The sequence below is a fragment of the Pristis pectinata genome, chromosome 16 (assembly GCF_009764475.1).
Source record: "Pristis pectinata isolate sPriPec2 chromosome 16, sPriPec2.1.pri, whole genome shotgun sequence".
NCBI lineage: Eukaryota > Metazoa > Chordata > Chondrichthyes > Rhinopristiformes > Pristidae > Pristis > Pristis pectinata.
In genome coordinates this window covers 33,762,969-33,785,190 of record NC_067420.1, presented here as the reverse complement: position 1 = coordinate 33,785,190, position 22,222 = coordinate 33,762,969, and the positions used below count along the sequence as shown (strand labels likewise).

The following is a 22,222-nucleotide window of genomic DNA, read 5'->3' as shown; positions in this document are numbered from 1 at the left end:
GAAACTTCTACCAAAGCCACCAAGGCTGCCAGTAAACTATTAAACAAGAAGTGAATATCACCACTGGCCACCAAAATTCAGCAAATCCTGAGTCTGACACCAAAAGTTCTCAGTTTAGTTTTAGAACCACTCCATAACTGTGATGTCTTCTTATTTGCCGGAAGGAAAATTGCAACAGTTAATGGAAACAAGGAAGCCTTAAGAAATAAAATACTTATTTTTAACTTGAGGAAGAATGGCTAAAATATACATTTATTGGATTATTTGAAGCAGTTTGGTGGTTTAGTCCAAAGGGGATACAAATTTTGATACAATATAGCCTAATTTATCTTTCTGGAATTCAATGCAAAGTACATTGCACTGCCATTGCACTTAAATCTTCTGATGTATAAACAAAGTAGTTACAAATGTGTCTGGCATCTACCTCAATGGGTACAATGTAATATTAAGTTAACCAAATCAAAATGTCCCTGGTCTTGTACTGAATTGGCTGTTCTCAGTAAGGTAATTTGAGAGGGCACTGCAAATACTGGTGTTGGTGAGTTAAAGAAATTGGGGCATGACTGGTGGTGATAGGGGGGTTTGCAGTAGTAGCCAAGATTAATCACCCTAAATGGTAGCTAATTAATGTTACATATTTGTGTTTATTTGGGAGATGGTTGAACTTTGACGTCCCATCATGTTTTATGATGCTATTTATGTAGGAAATTACAAGTACAGCCAATTCGGTGAAGTGCGGTGAGAATGGAACCAAGGTTCATTCAAGCACTGGTTATCGAGAGAGGAGAGAATTTGGGGAGTAGAAGCAAGAGAAAATTCATTTTTGGTGACATATTTATCTTCGTGCTTGCTTATATTGCAACAGTCAAGATGGGAAAGAGAAAAAACACATGCATGTCTCAATGTAGTCTGCCAATTCTTGGCCTTAAATAGTACGTTGAAATTTTAGAATTTGAAAACTGTTGATGACCCAGACCACACTTTCAAGCCATCCAACTGTGACCAGCATTGTAGGACATTGGTAGTCGTCATTGTTTGTCAGTGGGTTTGGACACCAGTTGCTATTATACTAGATCTGATGCATGTTCTCACATTGAAATGTATTGGCTGTATTCCTTTTTATTATTTATTCTGAATTCAATAAACTTCAAGTGTAGCCAACTTTAGATGAAATAATGCAATTCGATCACTTCCTTGATTAGCATGTATTTTGTTGTGTTATGTCATCAAAATGAGGATAACTCAATTTGCTGCTTTTATTGGAAAATACCTCAATGGTTGTGAAGTACTTAGGGATGTTTAAATTATTTGAAATGTGTAAGGGGTACTTAACAGAGCTACTCATTTAAGATTATTTTTCAGTTCCCATGATACACCAGCAAGCTGCAACCCCACATTACAATACACCACAAGGAGGTGGGCAACATTACCAGGGACAGTCGACTATGGGAATGATGGGACAGAGTAACCAAGGCAGCAACATAATGGGGCAAAGGCCAATAGGGCCTTATAGATCAACACAACAAGGTATGATGTACATGGTTATATTTTGATAAGAAATTTCCGACATATTTTGCCAGTTCCCTACATTGTAATCTTTCTTTTCTTGACTCTATCAATGAATACTGGAGGTTGCTACTCAGGCAGTTCTGTTCAACATTGTGAAATAATGAATAAGATACATTTTGGAAAGAAGGAGGCCCCTGCATACAAAAGGCAATTGTTTTTAAGAGCTCTATTGCTATTTTAAATATTATCTGTTACTCTCATTAGTCAGCACTGTCTCTAGAGTTGTATGCCAGCTGATGTTACATGGCATTTTCATACTATATGGGGAAATATGGATTATAAAGAGCTGGAACATGCTTGGAAATATTATAAAGTTTTTGGACTCCCATACAAATACAGTAGTTGCAAACCTGCTGGCCGATTATCAGCTATTTCCTGGCTGTGCCCTTCAAACTCTTCCAAGTATCTGGTGGTGGTCACGTTAATCAGTGAATCCCATTAAAGGCATGGCCAGAAACCTCAAAATTGTAGAGAAATATTGTGGCTAAACTGGCCTGGAAATTAATGCCAAGAAGACAGCTGGCTTTTACATAACAGTCAAAAATAAGACTTTTATGTGCAATAACATCAAGAAAAGGGAGATCAATAATGTGGAGCATAAACTTGCTGGGGGATATGCCAGGTGAACCTAAGCCAGGTTTCTAGCACAGGAACAGGAGCTCATTCATTTGAATGAAAACAGATAATTGTGAGGGATAAGGGTAGGATCATTTACCTTTTATAAAAATTATTTATATTTGAAATGTTTTTTGATTTTTAAGGATTTTCAGGTTTTTTTTCAGTGCTTCTGAGTGTCAGGGATAGATTTGATAATTGGCTAAACTGTGAGTGTGATTGTCAAAGATGTTCAACTGCTTTGTAGATTGGGCTTCTTCTGGCCTGACTCTTAATAACATTACATTGCCTGAGGCACTGCTGCTGTGCATGGCCTCGCTAGTTTGGATTTCATGGGCTTCTGCAAGCAGGTTCATAACGAGATCCACTAAAGGTAAACGTATACTTATGTCAGCAGTAAGGGCAGGCAGTTTGCTGTTGGCAGCAAGTTCTAGCTTACTGCTTTACATTACTTGGCACTTTTTGAAGCTAATTACCTTCCTTTAAGGGATAGTGTAGATAGATCCAAGACAAATTGTTGTTGCAACTGCTTAATATCTTGATTATCTCAACAAGCTTTTAGGGGTTAATTGTAGGTTGAAGGTGACAGTTATATGGTGTATAGAGTGTCACAAGTGTTTTTAATTGCTTTTTGCTGTATGTAAATTTCACTTTTTTTTTGCTGGACCCCATCTTATTGGGTACAAGTCCATTTTTGAGGGTAAACAAACTTTTAATTTCTTTGTGCAATGGTGATTGGTTTTATTTTACTATAGATTTCTTGTGCACTGAATTCAAGTAACATAGGATACTGCCTCAGGTGGTTACATGGATTTAACACAGTTGTGTTGCTACCTTTTTTTATCTAATCTTGCCTGAAGGATGTTACGTTAATGTTATAATGAAATCAGATTGTCTGTGTAGGACGGGCTAGAAATCCACCCATATAAAGTGGTGTTGAAAAGAATAGAGTAATTTTGAGCAATTTTTAAAAAATTAGCACCCATTGGGAAATTTGTCTCCCCAGTTCTTTGGCACTTTTTTCTGCCATTAAATTCCCCTAAGTGACATTGACAGTAGTGTGAAATTCATCTCCACTGAGATTCTTAACCTCACTAGTCTAAAAAATGATAGTTCTTGCTTGCACATAGAACAACAAGAGTTTTCTGTGCTGTTCGAAGTATCAAAACTCATACTATATTCTTTGTTCTTGGTGAGATCTATCATATCCTATAACCTTTAATACAACTTCCTATGTGCCTCGACTGTTTTGCCAGTGGAAGTCAAAGTCACTGTAGGCTTCCCAGCTTCCGGACGCTGCTGTTGATCTCTGTCATATCTTGCAGTTTGCTGCCCTTTGGGAAGGTCACCAAAACTCCATGCTGGTGAGAAGGTGTCATCATCTACTTTTCCTTCAAACCACATGGTCAGACTGAGCTGGCATAGGCATTTTTCTGCCTTTCAAGAATCCCTGAAGTGGAGATGTTGATGGACAGTGCTCATATACTTAGATCTTTCTGCCAACAGCAACTTGCTATATCATCCTGGACAGTCACAAGTTCCTCTTTGCATAAAGAACATGCTTCTTGCAGGGCTTTTCTTCACTAGCGTGTCCTGGACCCTCCGACCCATTGCTAGTCTTCTCCTATCACTGCAGCATTCATTTATTCAGTAGCAACAGTCCTCATCAGTTGATATTGTGGTATATCATGTTAAAAGCTGCCTGCTATGATTGTACCTGCTCGGCTATGTGCTGATACATGTGAGAACTTGCAACACTTCATAAGGGAAAGACAAGTTGCATTCCGCTATCTCAATTTCAGTGTGGTTTTACACAGGAAAATCTGGTGATGTTCCTCCATGAACCTTGCAACTGAAATTCTCTTTGTTTATGTGACTTTCATCAGCTTTAAGGCAACACACTTTTACACAGAAGGAGGCCATTTGGCCCATTGGGTCCATGCAAGCTCCCAGCAAAGCAGTCCTATCAGTCCCATTCTCCCTTATTTCCCCGTTCCCTGCAAGTTATTCTTTCTCACATGTTCATCAACTCTATTTGATTCTTTTGCCATTTATCAATTGCACTGAGGGATAATTTACAGTGGCTGATTAACCCACAAGCACATCTTTAGGTATGTAGGACACTGGAGCACCCCTGAAAACACCCAGGGAGAATATGCAAACTCCATAAAGACAGCACCCCGGATTAGAATTGAACAGAGATCCCAGGAGCAGTGAGAAGAACCAGCGATGACTGCTATGCACAGTCCTGCCAAAAGAACTCTGAGAATTTATTTCTCAACCAATAGGTACATGTTTTTAATCAATAGAAATAAAGATAGGAAGAGATAATAGAAATGCTGTGGACTCACTGTCACCTGTTTTACACAATCTCACCAGATTAAAACCAACCAGGCTTTCCAGTCATTTGGGTCACTCTTTTTGTTTCCTGTCTCACATCTGTTAAAGGTTTTCACAGTTGAACTTAAAATATTAGTAGCCCCCAACAATTTCAAAAACCAAAATAACTTTGAGTCTTCTCTTAATTCAGAATTGCTGAGTTCAAACTATTGGATAATTTATTTTTTCATGGAAGAAAAAACAACAGTGCATATTGAGAGTCTGAGGAGAGAAAGCAAAATAAACCTGAAATTACATGTTGCAGCAGTATAAAACTTTGGTTAGGCCATTTTGGAGTACTGTTTTCAGTTCTGGACATTGCATTATAGGAAGGATGTGGAGGCTTTGGAGAGAGTGCAGAAGAGGTTCACTAAGATGGTGCCTGGATTGAAGAGTATTATCTATAAGGAGGGGTTGAACAAACCTGGATTGTTTTCGCTGGAGCATCGGAGGCTGAGGGACGATCTGATAGAAATATATAAAATTATGAGAGGTGTTGATGGGGTAGATAGAGTCTTTTGCCCAGGATGGAAGTGTCAAATACCAGAGGGGATAGATTTAAGGTGACAGGGGGCAAGTTTAAAGGAGATTTGCAAAGCAAGTTTTCTTATACAGAGAGTGGTAAGTGCCTGGAATGTGCTGCCAGGGGAAGTGGTAGAGGCAACGTTTAAGAAGCATTTAGACAGACACATGAACAGGCAAAGAATAAAGAGATAGGGACCATGTGCAAGCAGGTGGAATTAGTTTAGATTGGCGTCATGGTCAGTGCAGACATGTAGGCTGAAGGGCCTGTTCCTTTGCTGCATTGTTCTATGTTTATATAGTTTTTCTTACACTCTTAGTGCATTATAAAGTACTTCAGCTAATAATTTATTTGGTGCAAAACTGCAGCAGCTAATTTGTACACATCAAGGTCCAATAAATAGGAATAAGTTAATTTTTCAGTGATGTTGGTTGAAGTGTAAATCTTGGTCAGGACATCAAGAAAACACCAGTAGACTCTCCTGAATACTTTCATGAGAGGTAAATAGTTCTCTGTTTATTGTCTCAGCTGAAGAACAGAATTTCCAATAGATCCAGGCCTAGCAATGATTGAGGCAAGCAAATCAAATGTCCCAGTACACCAAATTTTGCGAGACCAAAATCATCATTATTATTTGAGTTCTTAGACAAATGTTGTCACAGACATCTCTGGTAGTTAGAGTAAATGTTTCTAAATACTGAGACAGAACGGAGCATGGTTACGACCTTAAGAACTTTAATATATTTAAAAGCAAAATTTGTGATAAGTTTCGATGTAGGAATGTGGCAAGATAGATTTTAAATTTGTGCAAACCTCACTTTATTTTGTAATTTATTCCATTGTTAAAACTTGTGCCTCTGGTTACTAGGACTGGGACTGTGAAATGTAACATGAATACAAGCTGTGCCATGGATAATCCATTTGAAACTCACTGCTGCTACTATGCTAGATACTGCTAACACAATTGTATCAGCTATTTGTAATGACATTCCCCATGATAACCAAATATTTTAGAAGTTGTCAGATAATAATACAATTTTTTTTTTCTAAGCAGAGAACGTTCCATAATTTTCTTGTGTATATATTACAGTTTTTGGTGAAAACATGGCTGAATAAATTGTCTATGTGCAGAAACTGACTTTGAGACATAATTTTTTTAAAATGTCAGCCTGGTTACTGTTTCTTCTTTCATTTTGTAGGGTCTTCTCAGCAATACATTGGACAGGAAGATTACTATGGTGAGCAATATGGACATGCCCAAGGACCCACAGATACCATTAATCAACAGTATTATCCTGATGGTACATTTCTTTTCCCTTAGACTGCCATTCATATTTGTAATGTGAAAATTTTATCTAACTAGATAAAGATTTATCTACCAATAAATCAGTTCCTCTTCAATCTACTAACTTAAGTATATGGAAACTGCATAATACTAAAAGTCTGAGATGTTTGAGTTTTGTAATGTTGCTTTAGGTATTGTGTGGTGTAAATTTGTGTAATAAGCAAGAACTATTTCATAAATTTAAAAAAAATTATTTTGGTAGAGCAGCAAATTTTCTTAATCTTCTGTAAAGAACAATTTTTTTTCTTTAAATCTACATGCAGAGCACAATAGTTACCCTTAATTTTCCTGTTTATTACAGGTTGCCACATATTTGCATGTGGCGACCTGTTTTTGACAGAATTTTTCCTCAAATTTGCCCCCACTCTGACCTCAAGTCTACCTGTGTTTAAGAGGCTGTCTTCTTGAATACAATTATTTCCTGCATGATAAAGCTACAATTTAAGAATATATTTTTAAGTGCAGCACTTCTGTTGGACCTAACCAGTACTTTATTAAGGTTAAGCTTAACTTCTTTGTGTGACCCCATGTTAAAATGAAGACTCCCATTTGCCTTTTGAAAGGCTTATCAACTTGTCCTGCCATCTTCAAAGACATTTAGATATTTTGGGTCGCTCTTCCCTTACAGACTCTGTTAGAAGTATATCATTTAGTTTATTGTGTCTCTTCCTGTTATTCCTACCAACATGAATCATTTCAAACATGTTAATTTTCAACCATGCGTTTACCTGATTGACATAGACTTCTGAAGTCTTACTTGCCTTCTCATTGTTTACTGTGTTTCCAAGTTTTGTACCATCCGCAAAAAATGAAATTATCCAAGACCAGGTAATACATGTCTCAAAACAGCAGTGGTCTTAATTTTCCTAAATTAAAGATTATTTATTTCTATTTAGAGAGGAGGATAGCCATGAGTAACTTCTGACTAAATTGATTGTGGGATGTATGGTCAGCATTTTACATGATTGGTGAGACCACTCTATCTTTGCAATTTTTAACCAAGAGATAATTGATAGCATGCAAGTATATTATGAACATAAAAGACTTGAGACTATTTCGATGTGATTTTTAGTAGAGTAGTTATATTTTTCACTTGAGGTGATTTTAGAAATCTGTTTCATTCAAAGACTTATTTTAAAAGACTTTAATTGTTCAATGATGTAAAATAATTCATTTCTTCCTGCAACATGCCCTGTAGGTCACAGTGAATATGCATATCAACAATCATATGCGGAACAAGGATACGAGAGATCATTTGAGGAATCCTCACAACATTACTACGAAGGAGGTAATATGAACAAATGTACATCATTATGCAGCTAAAACCCAAAGGGTCATCTACTATTTCTGCTGCACAAATATAAAGTTGTAAGTGTCATAATAGACATAATATCTCAAATATGTTATTAAGGTTAACAGATGTATAGTTTTTTGGGGGACTAGATCTGAAATATTTTTGATCCATTTGACCTAAAACAGCATCTTTTCATTTATTCATTTATAAAATGTAGACATCACTTGGTATATTGCATATCCCTAAATGCCCATTGGAAGGTGATGGTGAGCATCCCTCTTGAACCACTGCAGCCTGGTGAAAATACTGCCACAGTGGTGTGGTATAGGGAGTTCTGTGGTTTGGCCATAATGATAGAGGAAATGGGATATATATTCAGGTCAAGTTGGTGGATGATTTAGAGGAGAGCTTTCGAGTGGTAGTGTTCCCATCTGCCTGTTGCACTTGGCCTTTGAGTTAGTAGAAGTTGTTGGTTTGGGAGGAACCATTGAAGAAACCTTAATGAGTTACTTCAGTGCATTTAAAAATGATGTACCTGCAGCCATCGTGTGCAACAACCATATCTGCCTGGCAGGACTTCCTTAAAAATAGAATTTGTCTGCACAAGCAAAAGGGAAGTTCAGCAAAATCCAATGTATGACTAATAAGATGATTTTTCACTGATTTTGCAGATGAATTTTCTTTGATATCAGTATTCCTTGTGTCCTGATCTTCTCTGCATGGTGATAAGGGCTTCAACATGTAGGCAGATGAAATTTTAGAAACTTGTTTACTTTTGTTAGCTTACCTGCATGTGATTGACATAAGTGATTAGATTAATGCTGTTATGGGAGCATACATAGTTTGTTGATGGATACGCTTCGATCAGCCAAATTGACTTCCTGATCAGCATCTATCTTGTGTGAAGTTGTATACTGATTTTCTGTGAGTTCTTTTGGTTTGTAGAACTTGTATTCTTTAATTCATTAGGTAGGCATGTTGCAGGCAAGGCTGGATTTTATTACCTAACTCCTATAAAAGACCATAATCAAGCAAGCCATTAGGAGAATGATCTAAAGTTTGGTCATAATAATGGGTTTTTGGAAGATGACGGAGGGATTTTTGGCATGGGTTTCAAAGTTGCTTGACCTAGATAGCTGAAAGCATCCTGGAAATGCACAAGATCAGAGCCATGTGAATGTGAAAGGGCAGGAATGTGCAACGATTTCTGTCAAAGAAAGTTAAAAATGAGCGGCATTATTTAGGATGCAATAAAATTTGTGAAGGTCTGTGAAAGGGAGGTTAGTCAGGAAACCCTTGAATGAAAAGTGTAAAAGGAATGGATGGTGATTTAGTGGGTAGAGATGTGAGCTATGTTTAGAGGTAAACTGTTGTTATAAAGGTGAAAGTAATTGCTCTCTTTTATGGAGGGAAAATAGGGTGAAAGTTTTAGTTTGGGGTCAAAGAGGACATCAACAATAGTTGAAAGAGCCTGAGAAGAAGTCAGAGGCAAAGGAAAGATTGGCAAGTGTACTGGATTTATGACAGCAGCTAAATACAGTTAGTAGGTGGTTGGGGAATCAAGGGGTCTGGGTTGATAAAAGGGGAAAGCAGTTTTAATTGGCCTTTCCATTTTGCATACTTAATCCTCTGATGTGATGATCTGGTCCTGTTAAACATTATTTTCATCCAATTGGTGATAATATAATAAAGACAAAAGCATCCTGTCACGTTTTAGTGAATTGCGTAAGAAGTTAAGCTTTCATGGTTTAGGGAGTGGAAAAATGTGGTGGGTGTGAAAAGGATTAAACACTTGGTGGTTAGGGAAGATTGGAACACCGCCCTTGCACCTTTTGGACCTGGATTGAATTAGATTGAAGTGAGCCTAGACCACTTTTTTTTGGTCTGATGGTAACTAAACTGAAAGACATATCGGTAGAATGGACTCTAAAGGATTGCTTGTGCTTCAATGCTAATGAATACAAAGAGCTCGATATCATTGCATAAATTTTGAAATTCAGGAAATCTTCACAAAGGAACCCTGCCTGCCATGTATTGCCCACTTCCAGTTTTAAGAGAAGCAGGAAGTGTAACTAGTGCTATGTCAATTTAAATATTATTAAGACCCAGCCTTCAATTTTACAATATTCCATTTTTAACTTCTCTTGCCAAGTCATTGGGAAATCCAGCAAGTGAAAGGAGGTTAGAGGAGCTGGATCCATAAGATAAGCATGTTTACATCATTGAATGAATGTTAGGAACAGCAAGAGAGTTTCCTTCATGCTCACCAAATCACACAGTAAATTTTTGGCATTCTACCCCCCTCACCACTGCCCCTAACATTCTTCCTGTAGTGGGACCTTCTCTCCCACTCTGCCATACTTTTCTCTCCTATCAATCCAGTGGATCTACCAGCTTTCCTCATTTGTGGCTATATGCTGCTGGCTTCTTTTGATAGGCCTCCATCTTGTCAGTCAGACTACCTATGGGCAGGAAATAGGCAGAAAAAAAAATTGATGGAGCTGTATAGTTTATTTGTGAACCTTTACTTCCTGGCTTTCCAACTTTTCATATCCAGGCCCAAATTTCCTGTCCTGCTCTAGATGAAGTTATAGCTTGTTTTGGAAATTGGAGGAAAAGATGGAGAGGAGCGGTTGGTATGTATTATGGAATGTTTGTGTAGGAAGCAGCAATGCTTATCGTGCCACATACCTTAAGTAAATTAATATTGACAGTGGCAAAGTAATCTGATACAATGTTTGGAGCAAAACAAAAGTGCAGGTGCTGGAAATACTGGAAGCACTTAGCAGGCCAAGCATCATCAAAGGAGAGAGAAACAGAGATGATGTTTCACATCAAGGAGCCATCAGCAGAACTATAGAAGTGAGTAAAGGAGCATATTTTAAGTTGCAGAAATGGGGAGGGGTGGAGAGAACAGAGGGAGTGTACATGATAGGGTACAGACCAAAGTTGTCATGATAACAATTATTTTAAAAAACTGGCAGAGACAACAGGAAAGATGAAGGGATGGTTACCTGAAATTGTTAAATTCTGTCGTGAGGGCTGTAGTGCCTGGACAGAAGGTGAGATGCTTTTCCTCAAGCTTATGTTGGCACTTGTAGGACACCAAAGACATGGAGGTCAGAATGAAGTGGGACAGATATTTTTTCTCCCCAAAAGTGCTGCATGATCCGCTGAGTGTTACCACCGTTTTTGTTTGTAATGCCATTCTTACCCGATAATGCACACTTTGCAACAGGACCACTGTCAATCAGAATCTGCAGTAACCACAGTATTATATCACAGAGTTTGATTTGGAATGAGAATGTAGTTACGTTGCAGAATTTAAATTTACATGTTTTACTACTTTGGTAGTAAGGACAACAAGACTTAACAACCTGTTCTATCATTTATCCAGGAAATTCACAGTATGCCCAACAGCAAACTGCTTATCAGCAGGGACCAACCCAGCAGCAGACTTACTCCCAGCAGCAATATCCTACTCAACAGAGCTATCCAGGACAACAGCAAGGATATGGTGAGTGGGAGAAAAATACCAACAATGAATTGCGAAAGTTTAATATGCAGGCAGTGCACCACTCATGCAGGAGCAGACTATCACAATATGCTTGAGACCTGCTTCCTTTTAACCTAAAGAAGATGTACCTGAGCTTGTCTGAGGCAGTGGAGTTTGGTGATAACCACCCAGGTCAGGTAGACGTATATCTACTTCAAATTTAAAAGCTTGAAGCAGTACCCCACCCCCAGCAAACCAGACCCCACAGACTATCTTGTGTCTCAGAATTTTGCGGTTATGGTCCTCCTTTCTGTAAAAAAAAATCATCGGCCTGCCCTGCACTCCCTGTTTAATATCTTTCCAACTGTGAAGAACTTGTATGCCCTCATGTCCTGCCATCATTTCTAAAGCAATTTAAAAAAAATGTAGGCAGATACTTGGAGGAACTCAGATCTCTGTTATCTGATAACTTTGAAATGTAATGGGCAATTAGACTAATTACTTTTCTTGGATTGTGGATAACAATATATAGCTATCAGATCCAAGTTACGTTGTCGGCAATTTTGTCTGAGCTCAGAGTTTGTCACTACACATGTACGGCATTTTGTGCTTGATTCCTTAATAATGTTGATGCAACCTCTGTGACTCTGCAGATTTTAGTTTTGTTTTTCTTTCCATCAAGAAAGCTGCATAACCCTTGCCTAAATAAAACACAGTTTTGACTCAGAAATATGGGAGTAAGAATCTCATTTTCTTTCTTGCAGGGAGTGGTAGGAGAAATTTACTGGAAAGAATCAATACCACTCAGTGGTCTGCTCTCCATTCATTTATATACAATACAGATCCAAGTAGTTTTCTACTGTTTCAGCAAGTTTTCCATTAAGCAACCCAGAATGTATTCCAACAGTAGTTTTCCTAGTCACTTTCCTACAGTAGTTTGAACTTTATTTTTGGTCAGGTGGAGCCACAAGGCAATTAACAATCGCAAAAAAAATTATTAAAGGTCATTCAACTTTGTCTCAGGTGTGAAATGAACTAGATATTCACATTAATCTATTACTCCTTTTTAAATGTTCCGTAACTGGCATATGAAGGATATAATTTGGCATTACAGAATGATCCAGCATGGCTAAAGACCATTCAACCCATTGTGCTCCGGATAGCTCTTTAATAGAACTATCCCATTAAGTACACTCCCCATTGCTCTTCTGCCTTTGTCCTATATTTTCCCCATTCTGATTTGATTTTGAGTCATACTTAATGGAACTTTAATATTGAATTGATTTTGTGTTATGATTTTATGAACCAGAGCCTATAAGGCATGTCATGACTTTACCTACTGAATGAAAGGAGCTGTTGGTAACATCAATTAGTGAGAAACAATTTCTATGTAAGCACATGATGTACTGATGATGTAAGTCCACATAAAACCTTTATAATACCTGTTAGTCAGTAGATGAAGAAATAAGGAAGTCATTCTTGTTTAAGTTACAGTTTTTTTTGCCTTGACAAACTTGTGCATAAGGCTCTTCTGGATTATTCAACTAAATTTTTCTTTAAAAAAACATTTGGTATTTGGTGCCAACAATGAGGCTTTGACACCACTTGAGCAAAATTCTTCTGCACTGGGGTTCAGCACTGGTTAAAGAGGACTAACTTTACCTGCTCCAGTGTTTTGAAGGCTGAGATTTCTGTTGTCTTGGCAGGTAGATCCAGTCTTTACATATGTCTCTTTGTGTTCTTTTAGATGCTTCTTTCAAACAATGTCATAGACATTTACACCACAGGAGGAGGCCATTTGCCCCTTGTGCCCATGCCAGCCAAAAGGAATGGAGCTAACCATTTTCCCAACAAACACAAAGTGGTCAAAGTACAGTTTTATTTACTGTGTGAATGTGTATTAAGATTTTAACCTAATCAAGAATGCAATTAACCATTTATGATTTCCAACTACCCACTTATGATTAGTGGCTAGTATATTAAATATATATGTGAAATATTACTGCAGTAGCTGCTGAACCATAACCTGTTTACTCTTGACAAAGGTTAAAAGCCAAGAAAGGCAGTTGCTCAGTAAATGCAAAACTGTGAAGGAGAATGAAGCTTATTCAGCATCTGTGTAGGTTAAATTTGGAGAGAATTAATTAATTTTAATCATAATTATGGACATAAAGCCTGCAAGTGCTATAAATTTTGATTGTCCTGCACTATGCGACTGTACGGTTCTCTAAGCATTACTGGTTTTTCCCAGGAATTCATTTGATGTGGCCAATCTGCCTTTCAATATGAAAGTGGCCTGCAATATATTGCTTTTGTTTTCACAACAGAACATTTTTTTAAAAAACTAACAAATAAAACTAATTAAAACCACTTTTGCACTGATTGATGCCTGAGACCTTTTGGGAATTGAGACGTTTTTTTGAATGGTCTACAATGTTAGTATGAAGCTCAATAAAAGCGCCCTTTCCCTCAATAACATAACCTGCCCTTAAACTTAGAACAGCATTTCCTGTTACATCATTGTGATTTATTTTCCCATTTCAACTTCTAAATTAGTTTGCCAATGAAGGAGGTTAGCCCACCAGGAACCCAGTTTCTATATGATCCTTAAAACTTCCTCTCTCAATTGGATATAGTTGTACCAGGTTGAGCTGCATTTATTTTGAGTATTTGCATAAAATCCAAATCACAGTTACTGCACCAGTTTTCCATTTGTTTAGTAAAGGCAGCATTTATTGCCCATTCTACCTTGCCTCTTTGAAGGTGGTGTTGAGTCATCACGACACTTCAGTTTCCAATGTACTCCTGATTAGCCTCCCTTATTCTATCCTCTATAAACCTGAGATCATTCAAAACTTTGTTTTTTTTTTCCTCAGCTTGCGTCCTAACTTGCACTTAGTGTTGTACAGTATCATCCTGGGTTTGCTGACCTTCGTTGCCTTTTGGTTATTAAGAACATAAGAAAATAGGAGTAGGAGTAGGCCATCCTGCCCCTCAAGCCTGCTCCACCACTCATTATGATTATGGCTTATCAGCCCTAGGCTTCACCGCCTCTCCTGTGCCAGATTCCCTTCGTCTTCAATTTCCTGATCTTTCCTTTATTTAGCTGCCTCCTCTTTAAATACCCCTGATGATCTGGCCTTTACAATCTTTCAGGATAGAGAATTCTAGAGATTCATTTTACATGACCAGTTTTTACTGACTTTCCCTCCATCATAAAGCCAGAAATGCGATGCTCACTGATACTTGCAGTGTTCAGCTCTGATCACGATTGCTGCGGTAATGATGCCAGGCGATAACCATGTCCAAATTGAGAGATTCTAATCACCTACCCTTTGCATTCAATGGCAGTACCTTTGCCAACTGCCTTACCATTAACATCCTGGGGCTTGCTGGTAACCAGAAACTTAACTGGTGTTTTGGACTACATTCCTGACTTCTCAAAGCTTTTTTTGCTGTCTTGAATGTGCAAGTCAGGAGTGTTGTGGAATACTCCATTTTCCTCAGTGAGTGCAATTTCAGCAATAAACAAAAATCTCAAAACTCTGCAGGATGAACTTAGTTGGAATCCTATACAACATATGAAATGTTCACTTCATGAATATAGTATACCTTTCTAAATTATGCCTGGGAGTAAATCCTCGGGCTGCTTCAGCACTTCTCAAACCTGTGGACCCCTGCTTTTTAGAAGGACAGGAATACAAAGAGCTTGGGAACAATATTATTATCTCCACTTTTCCCTCCAAGGTGTATTGTTGTTTTGTTGTCATTACTTGGTCAAAGTTCTGTAACTTAGTACCTCACAGTACTATTTTCACTGGATGGACTATAGCCATTCAAATTTCACCACATAGACAGCAATGGTTTACGAAGGTGGTCCCTTCTCAGGGGCAAAGAGTGCTGGGCAATAAATCTGACCTTGCTATTTCTGGATACCATGACTATTATTAGAAGGAAGTACAAATCTGAAAACAACTTAAAATCTTGAATAGAACTGAAGAATTTACGAAGCTATTTCAAAGTTATGAAGTAGGATAGTGTGGAAATCAATCCATGCTGCATTCTACATACTGGATGACGATAGTGGATGGAAACTTTAAATTGATTAAGGCATGTAGAACACGTGGACCTGTGCGTGAGTATAAATTATGACATTTTTAGGATAGCATGCTATGAAAATGCACTCTCAAAACTAGTGACTGAAGCAGAAAGATGAGTGACCATTTGAGAGTGATTTAGATAGGTGGTTAAGGGGATATAGGACAGAGTAGAAATGTGAAATTAGTGCTACAGCTCCTGCGGAGGATCAACCTAGTTTGACCAAAAGTTCTCCATTATAACATCTGTGTAATTCTACAACTGGATAAATGGTAAAACTAAATAAATGGAAGATTACTAAATGTGAAGAAGCTGTTGCTTTTTAAAACAGTGGATAATGAGCTTGCATAATATTTTCCTTTTCAAAATGGTCTCTGTGATGGCAGTGTTTTTTCATTTTAAACTGTTGGGAAATTTCATTCAAAACCATAACTTTGAATATTCCAAATCGTTGTTCTGAATAACATTTCTTTTTATGATAATATTGATAGTGTCTGTACACAGAGAGGTTTTTTCTTTATTGATCCAGTTGAATCATTTAAAAGAATGAAAGGTGACAAGCTCAAGGTTACAGATGTGGAGGCTAGTACAGTTTTACCAGTTGAATGCTATGATGAGATTGTTCTGGATGGCTGACCCAGGATGGGCTATTTCCTCCTTCATCTGCAGATCTTGCAGTTAATGCTTTGGGATGCAACTAAGGGAAGATGTGTAAGAAAACATATAGGTTACATCAAGGGCCACAGCACTATCTATTTCATGTGGGATGCATAACCAGATATATACTTCCATCTATCATTAAAGCATATACTATCAGCTGAGCTTCTTCCCTGGATAAAACTTGGAAGGGAACTAAATGTTGATTATTTGTTAGGCAAGAAGTTATAAAATAAGATGCAAGCCTTTTGATTTTACATGCCAAATGTTTCTATAATCTTACAGTGGGACAGGGCCAGAAATTGCCAATGTTAATAATGATTTTCTGTTGAATATATATCTGATTGCATGAATTCATTGTAATGTCATTTTGTTCTTGGATATAATAAACTTTCATCTAAAATCAAAACTTCAAATGTAAGATATAATCCAGCACTAAGTCAAATGCTGCAGCTGAAAGTTGATGACCACTTTGAAGATGTTTTTCTCATGATCTGTAGAGACTACATGAATCTCACTACTTGAAAGCTGTCAGATACATTCCAAGCATGCATCAGTTTGCAAGTCGGATGTAGAAATATTTTAAATATACAAAAATATAATGTTTTTTTATTTTAGTCCAAACTTTAATGATATTAAAACCAACTAGATTGACTTATCATACTTCAGAATTGGTCTAAATGTAACTTAAAAAAATTGGAACACATGGTTAAATTACTAAAAGCTGTAACAACAAAGATGTAAATGGAATCAGTGTACCAGCTGTGCAATATTGATGAGGTACCGATATGAATAAAAAAAATGATGAAAATCGAAAAAACTGCAGATGCTGGAAATCTAAAACTAAAACAGAAAATTTGGGAAATAGCAGGACAGACCTCATCTGGTCAATGAAGGAATGGGAGCAGTTACAGAGTGAGAAAGTAGCCAAAGAATGCAAGAGTTGCAAAATGCAGAGCCAGAGGACATGCTTAGCAGGTCAGGCTGAGCATAGCTTCCACTCCCAGAGAGAAAAAAGGAAAAAAAGTCAAGCTAAGCTAATATCACAAATGGATGGCTAATACAGATGGAGAAATCAAGTTACCTGAAGTTGTAGGATACAATATAGATTCCAGAAAGCTGCAACATGCCCAGATGGAAAATGAGGTGCTGTTCCTCAAGCTTATGCTGGGCCTCACTGTGACAGTACAGGAGGCCATAGACTGATAGGTCAGAGTGGGAGTGGGACTTGGATGGGGAATTGAAATGACAGGCAGTTGGAAGTTCAGGGTCACGCCTGTGGACTAAACACAGGTAGTCTGCAAAGCAGCCACCAAATCTAAATTTGGTTTCTCCAAAGTCGAGGAGACCACATTGGGAACACTGATTGCAGTACACTAGTTTGGAAGAAGTGCTAGTGAATCGCTGCTTCACCTGGAAAGACTGTTTGGGCCCCTGGATGGTGTGAAGGGAAGAGGCGAAAGGACAGGCATTGTAAGGGAAAGTGCTGTAAGAAGGGAAGTGATTGATGGGAACAGAAGAATGGATAAGTGAGTCATGAAGGGAACAATGCCTGCAAAATGCTGAAAGGGAAGGAGAGGGGAGGATGTGTCTGGTGGTGGAATATCTTTGAAGGTGGTGGAAATTGTAGAGAATGATCTGTTGAATGCGAAGACTGGTGGGGTGGAAGGTGAGGACAAGGTGAACTGTAATAAACGGATGACATCAGCCTGAAATGTTCCATAACAAAAGATTTCTGGTAGTCTTCTGTTAAAGCTGAATTCTTAATGTTCTTTACATTTTGGTGCTTCCTGGTTTTTCAACAGATATTTTCTGAGATAAACTACGTTGGAAATGAAATTAGTATACTTGGACTTGCACTTGGAGAGAGTCCACCTATAAATCATGCACCATGCTAACTAGCCCCATTCAATCCTGAAACTGTCTGCTCAACAGCACTGTAGGGGATCACTTTTCCAAGTGCAATTACGAATGAGTAATAAATCCTGGCTTTGGCAACAATACCCACAGCAGAGGGTTGAATTTAAAGTAAAAACAGTTTCCTCTCTGAGCTACATTTTGAAGGTGGTGGCACAGGCATAGACCTTTCAGTACATTGGTAAAGTGTTAATATGCCAGATAATCATAAAGACCAATAAATCCACGTCTGTTCTTGTCCTCTGTTTTCTTCTTTCACCAGCACGGTGAAAAAAAAATGCTGGTAGGTTAATTGATGACCATAATCTGCCTCACAGCTGGGTGGTGAGAAAATCAGAGGGAATTAATGGACATGCGCAAACGAATAGGTTATAGGGAAATAAATGGGGGAGTGGTTTTGGTGGAAATACTCAAAGCCAACATAGACTCCTCCTGTGCCATAATGAAATATGAAAACTACAAATATGAAATCATATTGAATGGTAGAGCAAGGTTGAGGGGCTGAGTATCCAGCTCATGTTCAGCTTGAGAATGCTGATGAAAAACACTATGATGCTGGAGGAACTCAGCAGGCCAGGCAACATCCATGGAGAAAAGCAGGCGGTCAACGTTTCTGGTCAAGAAGGGTCTTGACCCAAAACGTTGACTGCCTGCTTTTCTCCATGGATGCTGCCTGGCCTGCTGAGTTCCTCCAGCAACATAGTCTTTTTCATCTAGATTCCAGCATCTGTAGTCCTTTGTTTCTCTTGAGAATGCTGAGACAGATTGTGGCACCCTCGTTTGGCTATTTTGTGACTGAATAAAACTAAAAAATTCTTGGTCTAAATCTCAAGTCTAACAGCGTCTCATATCCACTTATAGCAATGAATCATGTGGATATGACATAATCATGCCTTGGCAAAGTGAGGTATGTGCATATTTTTACATAAATATTAATTTGATTTGTGGAAAAGGATTTGTTTCAATAACAGTCAACAACTGAATGTTTCTGTTAAATGCAATTTAAAGTGCTTGACATCTCTGAAATTTAAAAGAAATTAAAAATGATGCTGAACTATCCATCTTAATGAAAACATTCTGTAAAATTACAGGTGCAACACAGGGAGCCTCTTCTCAATATCCAGGTTACCAGCAGGGACAAGGCCAGCAATATGGAAATTATAGGACTGCTCAGCCAGGGCCCTCAGCTCAGCAACAGAGGCCTTATGGATATGAACAGGCAAGATAGACCATCCTGTGATTTTCCTCCTTTACAGTTTTTAAAGAATGTTTTACTACAAAAATAAAAGCACGCAAAAGCAAAAGATGTTAAAAAATTTTGCATCCTCCTCTTTCTTGACAGCTCCTGCTCAAGTATTTTGTCTGTTTTCAAAACCAGATAAAAACATTCTAAAATAAGATTACTTTGTGCCTTATTGATGTTTATTGGCATTTCCTGGGAGATTTAAGGACCTAAAATCGAATAAAACTGTTTATTAAAACTAAAACCTTTTAATACTAGTTTTAATTTTCTTGGGAAAAAATGCAGGCCTGGAAATTGATCTTCACCATTTAGAGCAAGCTAAAAAACCTTTGCATGGCATGCCAATGACTATTTTGATTGTGGGCCTGTCATTGCAAAATTCAGAAACGTCCAAGGCTTGAAACATCAGCATCTAGTGTTTACCCACTTTACCCTGTCTTGTATACTGACTGGGGCCTCAATCAGAGCCTAAGATTGGACCATAGGGGCTAGCTGGAGATCAGAACTTGTGGGGATAAGGGAAGCTTGAGAACTGGACCTGGGGGTTGGGGGTTTGCAGTTAGGATGTCAGGGGATTAGAGCTTGGGTAAGTGGGGTAATGGCCAGAGATTGGTTTTGGGGTGTTGGGAGAAAAGTGGGATGCTGAACAGGGAGGGGAATTGGACTTTGAGCAAAGCAGCTTAAGTATATCTGGGTCAATTTCTTTGCATTTGTCTGGGCTCTGCTCTCAGAGTCTTTCTTCTTTAGCACATGGTTGCTCCAGGAGTGATCACCATTGGGAACTCCTTGGGGCAAGATCAGATTTCCCAAGCAAAACTCGAAAAGTATTCCATGGGTGACTGCGTCATGAGTACACAATGAATTGTGACCAGAAGTGCCTGGTTCAATTCTCAGAGTGCCACAGTTAGACCCAGAACTGGTTGCAATTGCATTCTGTCCTGGAAATAAGTGATTTTCAGGCATGTAGTATTGAAGAATACAGCACTAAATGTCTGAATTTGTAGGCCACAACACTGGTTTTGAAAAGTTGTAGCGGGAGGAAATGAAATGGTTGTTGTCCAGTGGTTGCTTCTTTTAAATTGCACAGTCAGATTCTTTGTGATCATTCCAACTGTCAACTTCATATTTGTTTCTAGTACCTAATGTCTAATATCTTTAATACATTACATATTAGAAAGTGTTGAACTGTTTCTTTTTGTTACAACATTGTCAGTTTATCTTGATGTACTCTCAAGGGTCTCTCTTTACAGAAACGTTTTTTGTAATTTATGCTAGAATTCTGAATTATGTAAATGCAGCGAATGTTTTGATTTTGAGGGTTTTCTTATTTTCAAAAAAAATTAACATGTTCAAAGACAGGGCAAAGACAAAGTGGTACATTCCACTTGCAGTTTTAAACCAAATACCAAGGAAGCTGAAATAAACCCAGATCGGTGATGAGGTGATTTTAATTTCTAGAAATCTGTAGTTTTGCCAGGAAAATGGACAGTTAATAAGAAGTTCCATATTTCTGAGATCCCAGATTATTGGAAGATGCATGTTGAGCCTTTTATTTCCCAACACACTGCAGATGTTTAAGCAAACAAGCACAGAAAGCTGAACAGTGAAGTTGCTTCAGAAGTATCCCTTCCATTGGACTGTAGAAGAGGAAGGATAGGCAGAGATCAGAGTTTAGCCATGGACTGTCTGGTAGTCTATTAGATCGCTGGGCTGGCTTTTTCTCCAGGAATGGAAACATTTTAAGTCAATTCTAGAACTTGAAATGAAAACTGAAAGTCCAAGAAATACTCAAGCCAGTCAACACCTGTGCAAAGAGAAACAGAGATAACTTTTCATGCCAATGACTTTTTACCAGAACCAGGAAAAGTTCGAAAACAAGATGTTTTAAGTTGCAGGGATGCCTAGTTCTGATGAAAGACTGACACATGTTAACTGCTCCTCTCCCTGTAAATGCTGCCTGACCTGAGTATTTCTAGTATTTTCTGTTTTTGTTTCAGATTTCCAGCATCTGCAGTTTTTTGCTTTTCAAATCCTAGAGCATGATTGGGGTGGGGGAGGGGGGAAATGAACCTACTAAACTATCCCTCCTCTGAAAATGAACTAAGGATGTTTTTTCAGCTACAAGTTTGATATATGTAAATTATAGCAAGGGAGCAGGTAAATTTTCTTCTCTTCCAACACACTACTATTGCTGGAGGAGAAGACATGGAAAAAACAAAAACAAAATCAGTAAAAGGATTTGCTTGAATGAGGCAAGGGAAATGATTTTAATGGTTGAAAGGTAGACTAACTGGCTACCTCTCCCTCAAAATCCCACCAAACATGGTCATTTTTTTTTTGCCGTGGCTTATTCAGAGCCAGCAAAAATCTGTGCATTTTGGCTCTGTCTCTTTTAATCTTGAGCCCATTTCAGATACTATAATGAACCCTCTTTTGAAACATCGCACCTTTGGAATGAGCTCCGTATGTATACCATTGACCTCAGCCTAATAAAAGTATTGGAGTCATGGTGGAAATGGATCTTGGGGGAAATAATGATTTTAAGGTAAAATCAGAATCAGATTTATTATCACTGATATATGATGAGAAATTTGTTGTTTTGTGGCAGCAGTACAGTGCAAAGACATAAAATTACTATATATTATTAAAAATAAATAAATAGTACAAAAAAAGGTAACAAAGTAGTGTTCATGGACTGTTCAGAGATCTGATGGTGGAGGGGAAGAAGCTGTTCCTGAATCATTGAGTGTGGGTCTTCAGGTTCCTGTACCTCCTCCCCAATGGTAGTAACGAGAAGAGGGCTTTTCCCAAATGGTGAGGGTCCTTAGTGATGGATACCATCTCTTGAAGATGTCCTCGATGGGAGGAGGGTTGTGCCCATGATGGAGCTGGCTGAATCTATAACCCTCTGCAACCTCTCGTGATCCTGTGCATTGGAGCCTCCATACCAGGCTGTGATGCAACCAGTCAGAATTCTCTCCACCATACATCTATAGAAATTCTGTAGATCTATAATCTATAAAAATTCCCCTTTCTTGCATCTCCTTCTATCCTGCTGAGGAATGTAAATGATACAGAAGGGCCTA

The 22,222-nt window shown here is 38.2% G+C and overlaps 1 protein-coding gene across 1 annotated transcript in view; it reads left to right on the top strand.

Moving 5' to 3' along the window:
* LOC127579075 (calcium-responsive transactivator-like) overlaps positions 1–22,222 on the top strand; it is a 62,216-nt gene that overhangs the window by 21,268 nt on the left and 18,726 nt on the right. Inside the window, 5 exon segments of the mRNA XM_052031709.1 lie at positions 1,363–1,527; positions 6,286–6,387; positions 7,630–7,719; positions 11,123–11,242; positions 18,985–19,112. Coding sequence (XP_051887669.1) covers positions 1,363–1,527; positions 6,286–6,387; positions 7,630–7,719; positions 11,123–11,242; positions 18,985–19,112 — 605 coding nt within the window.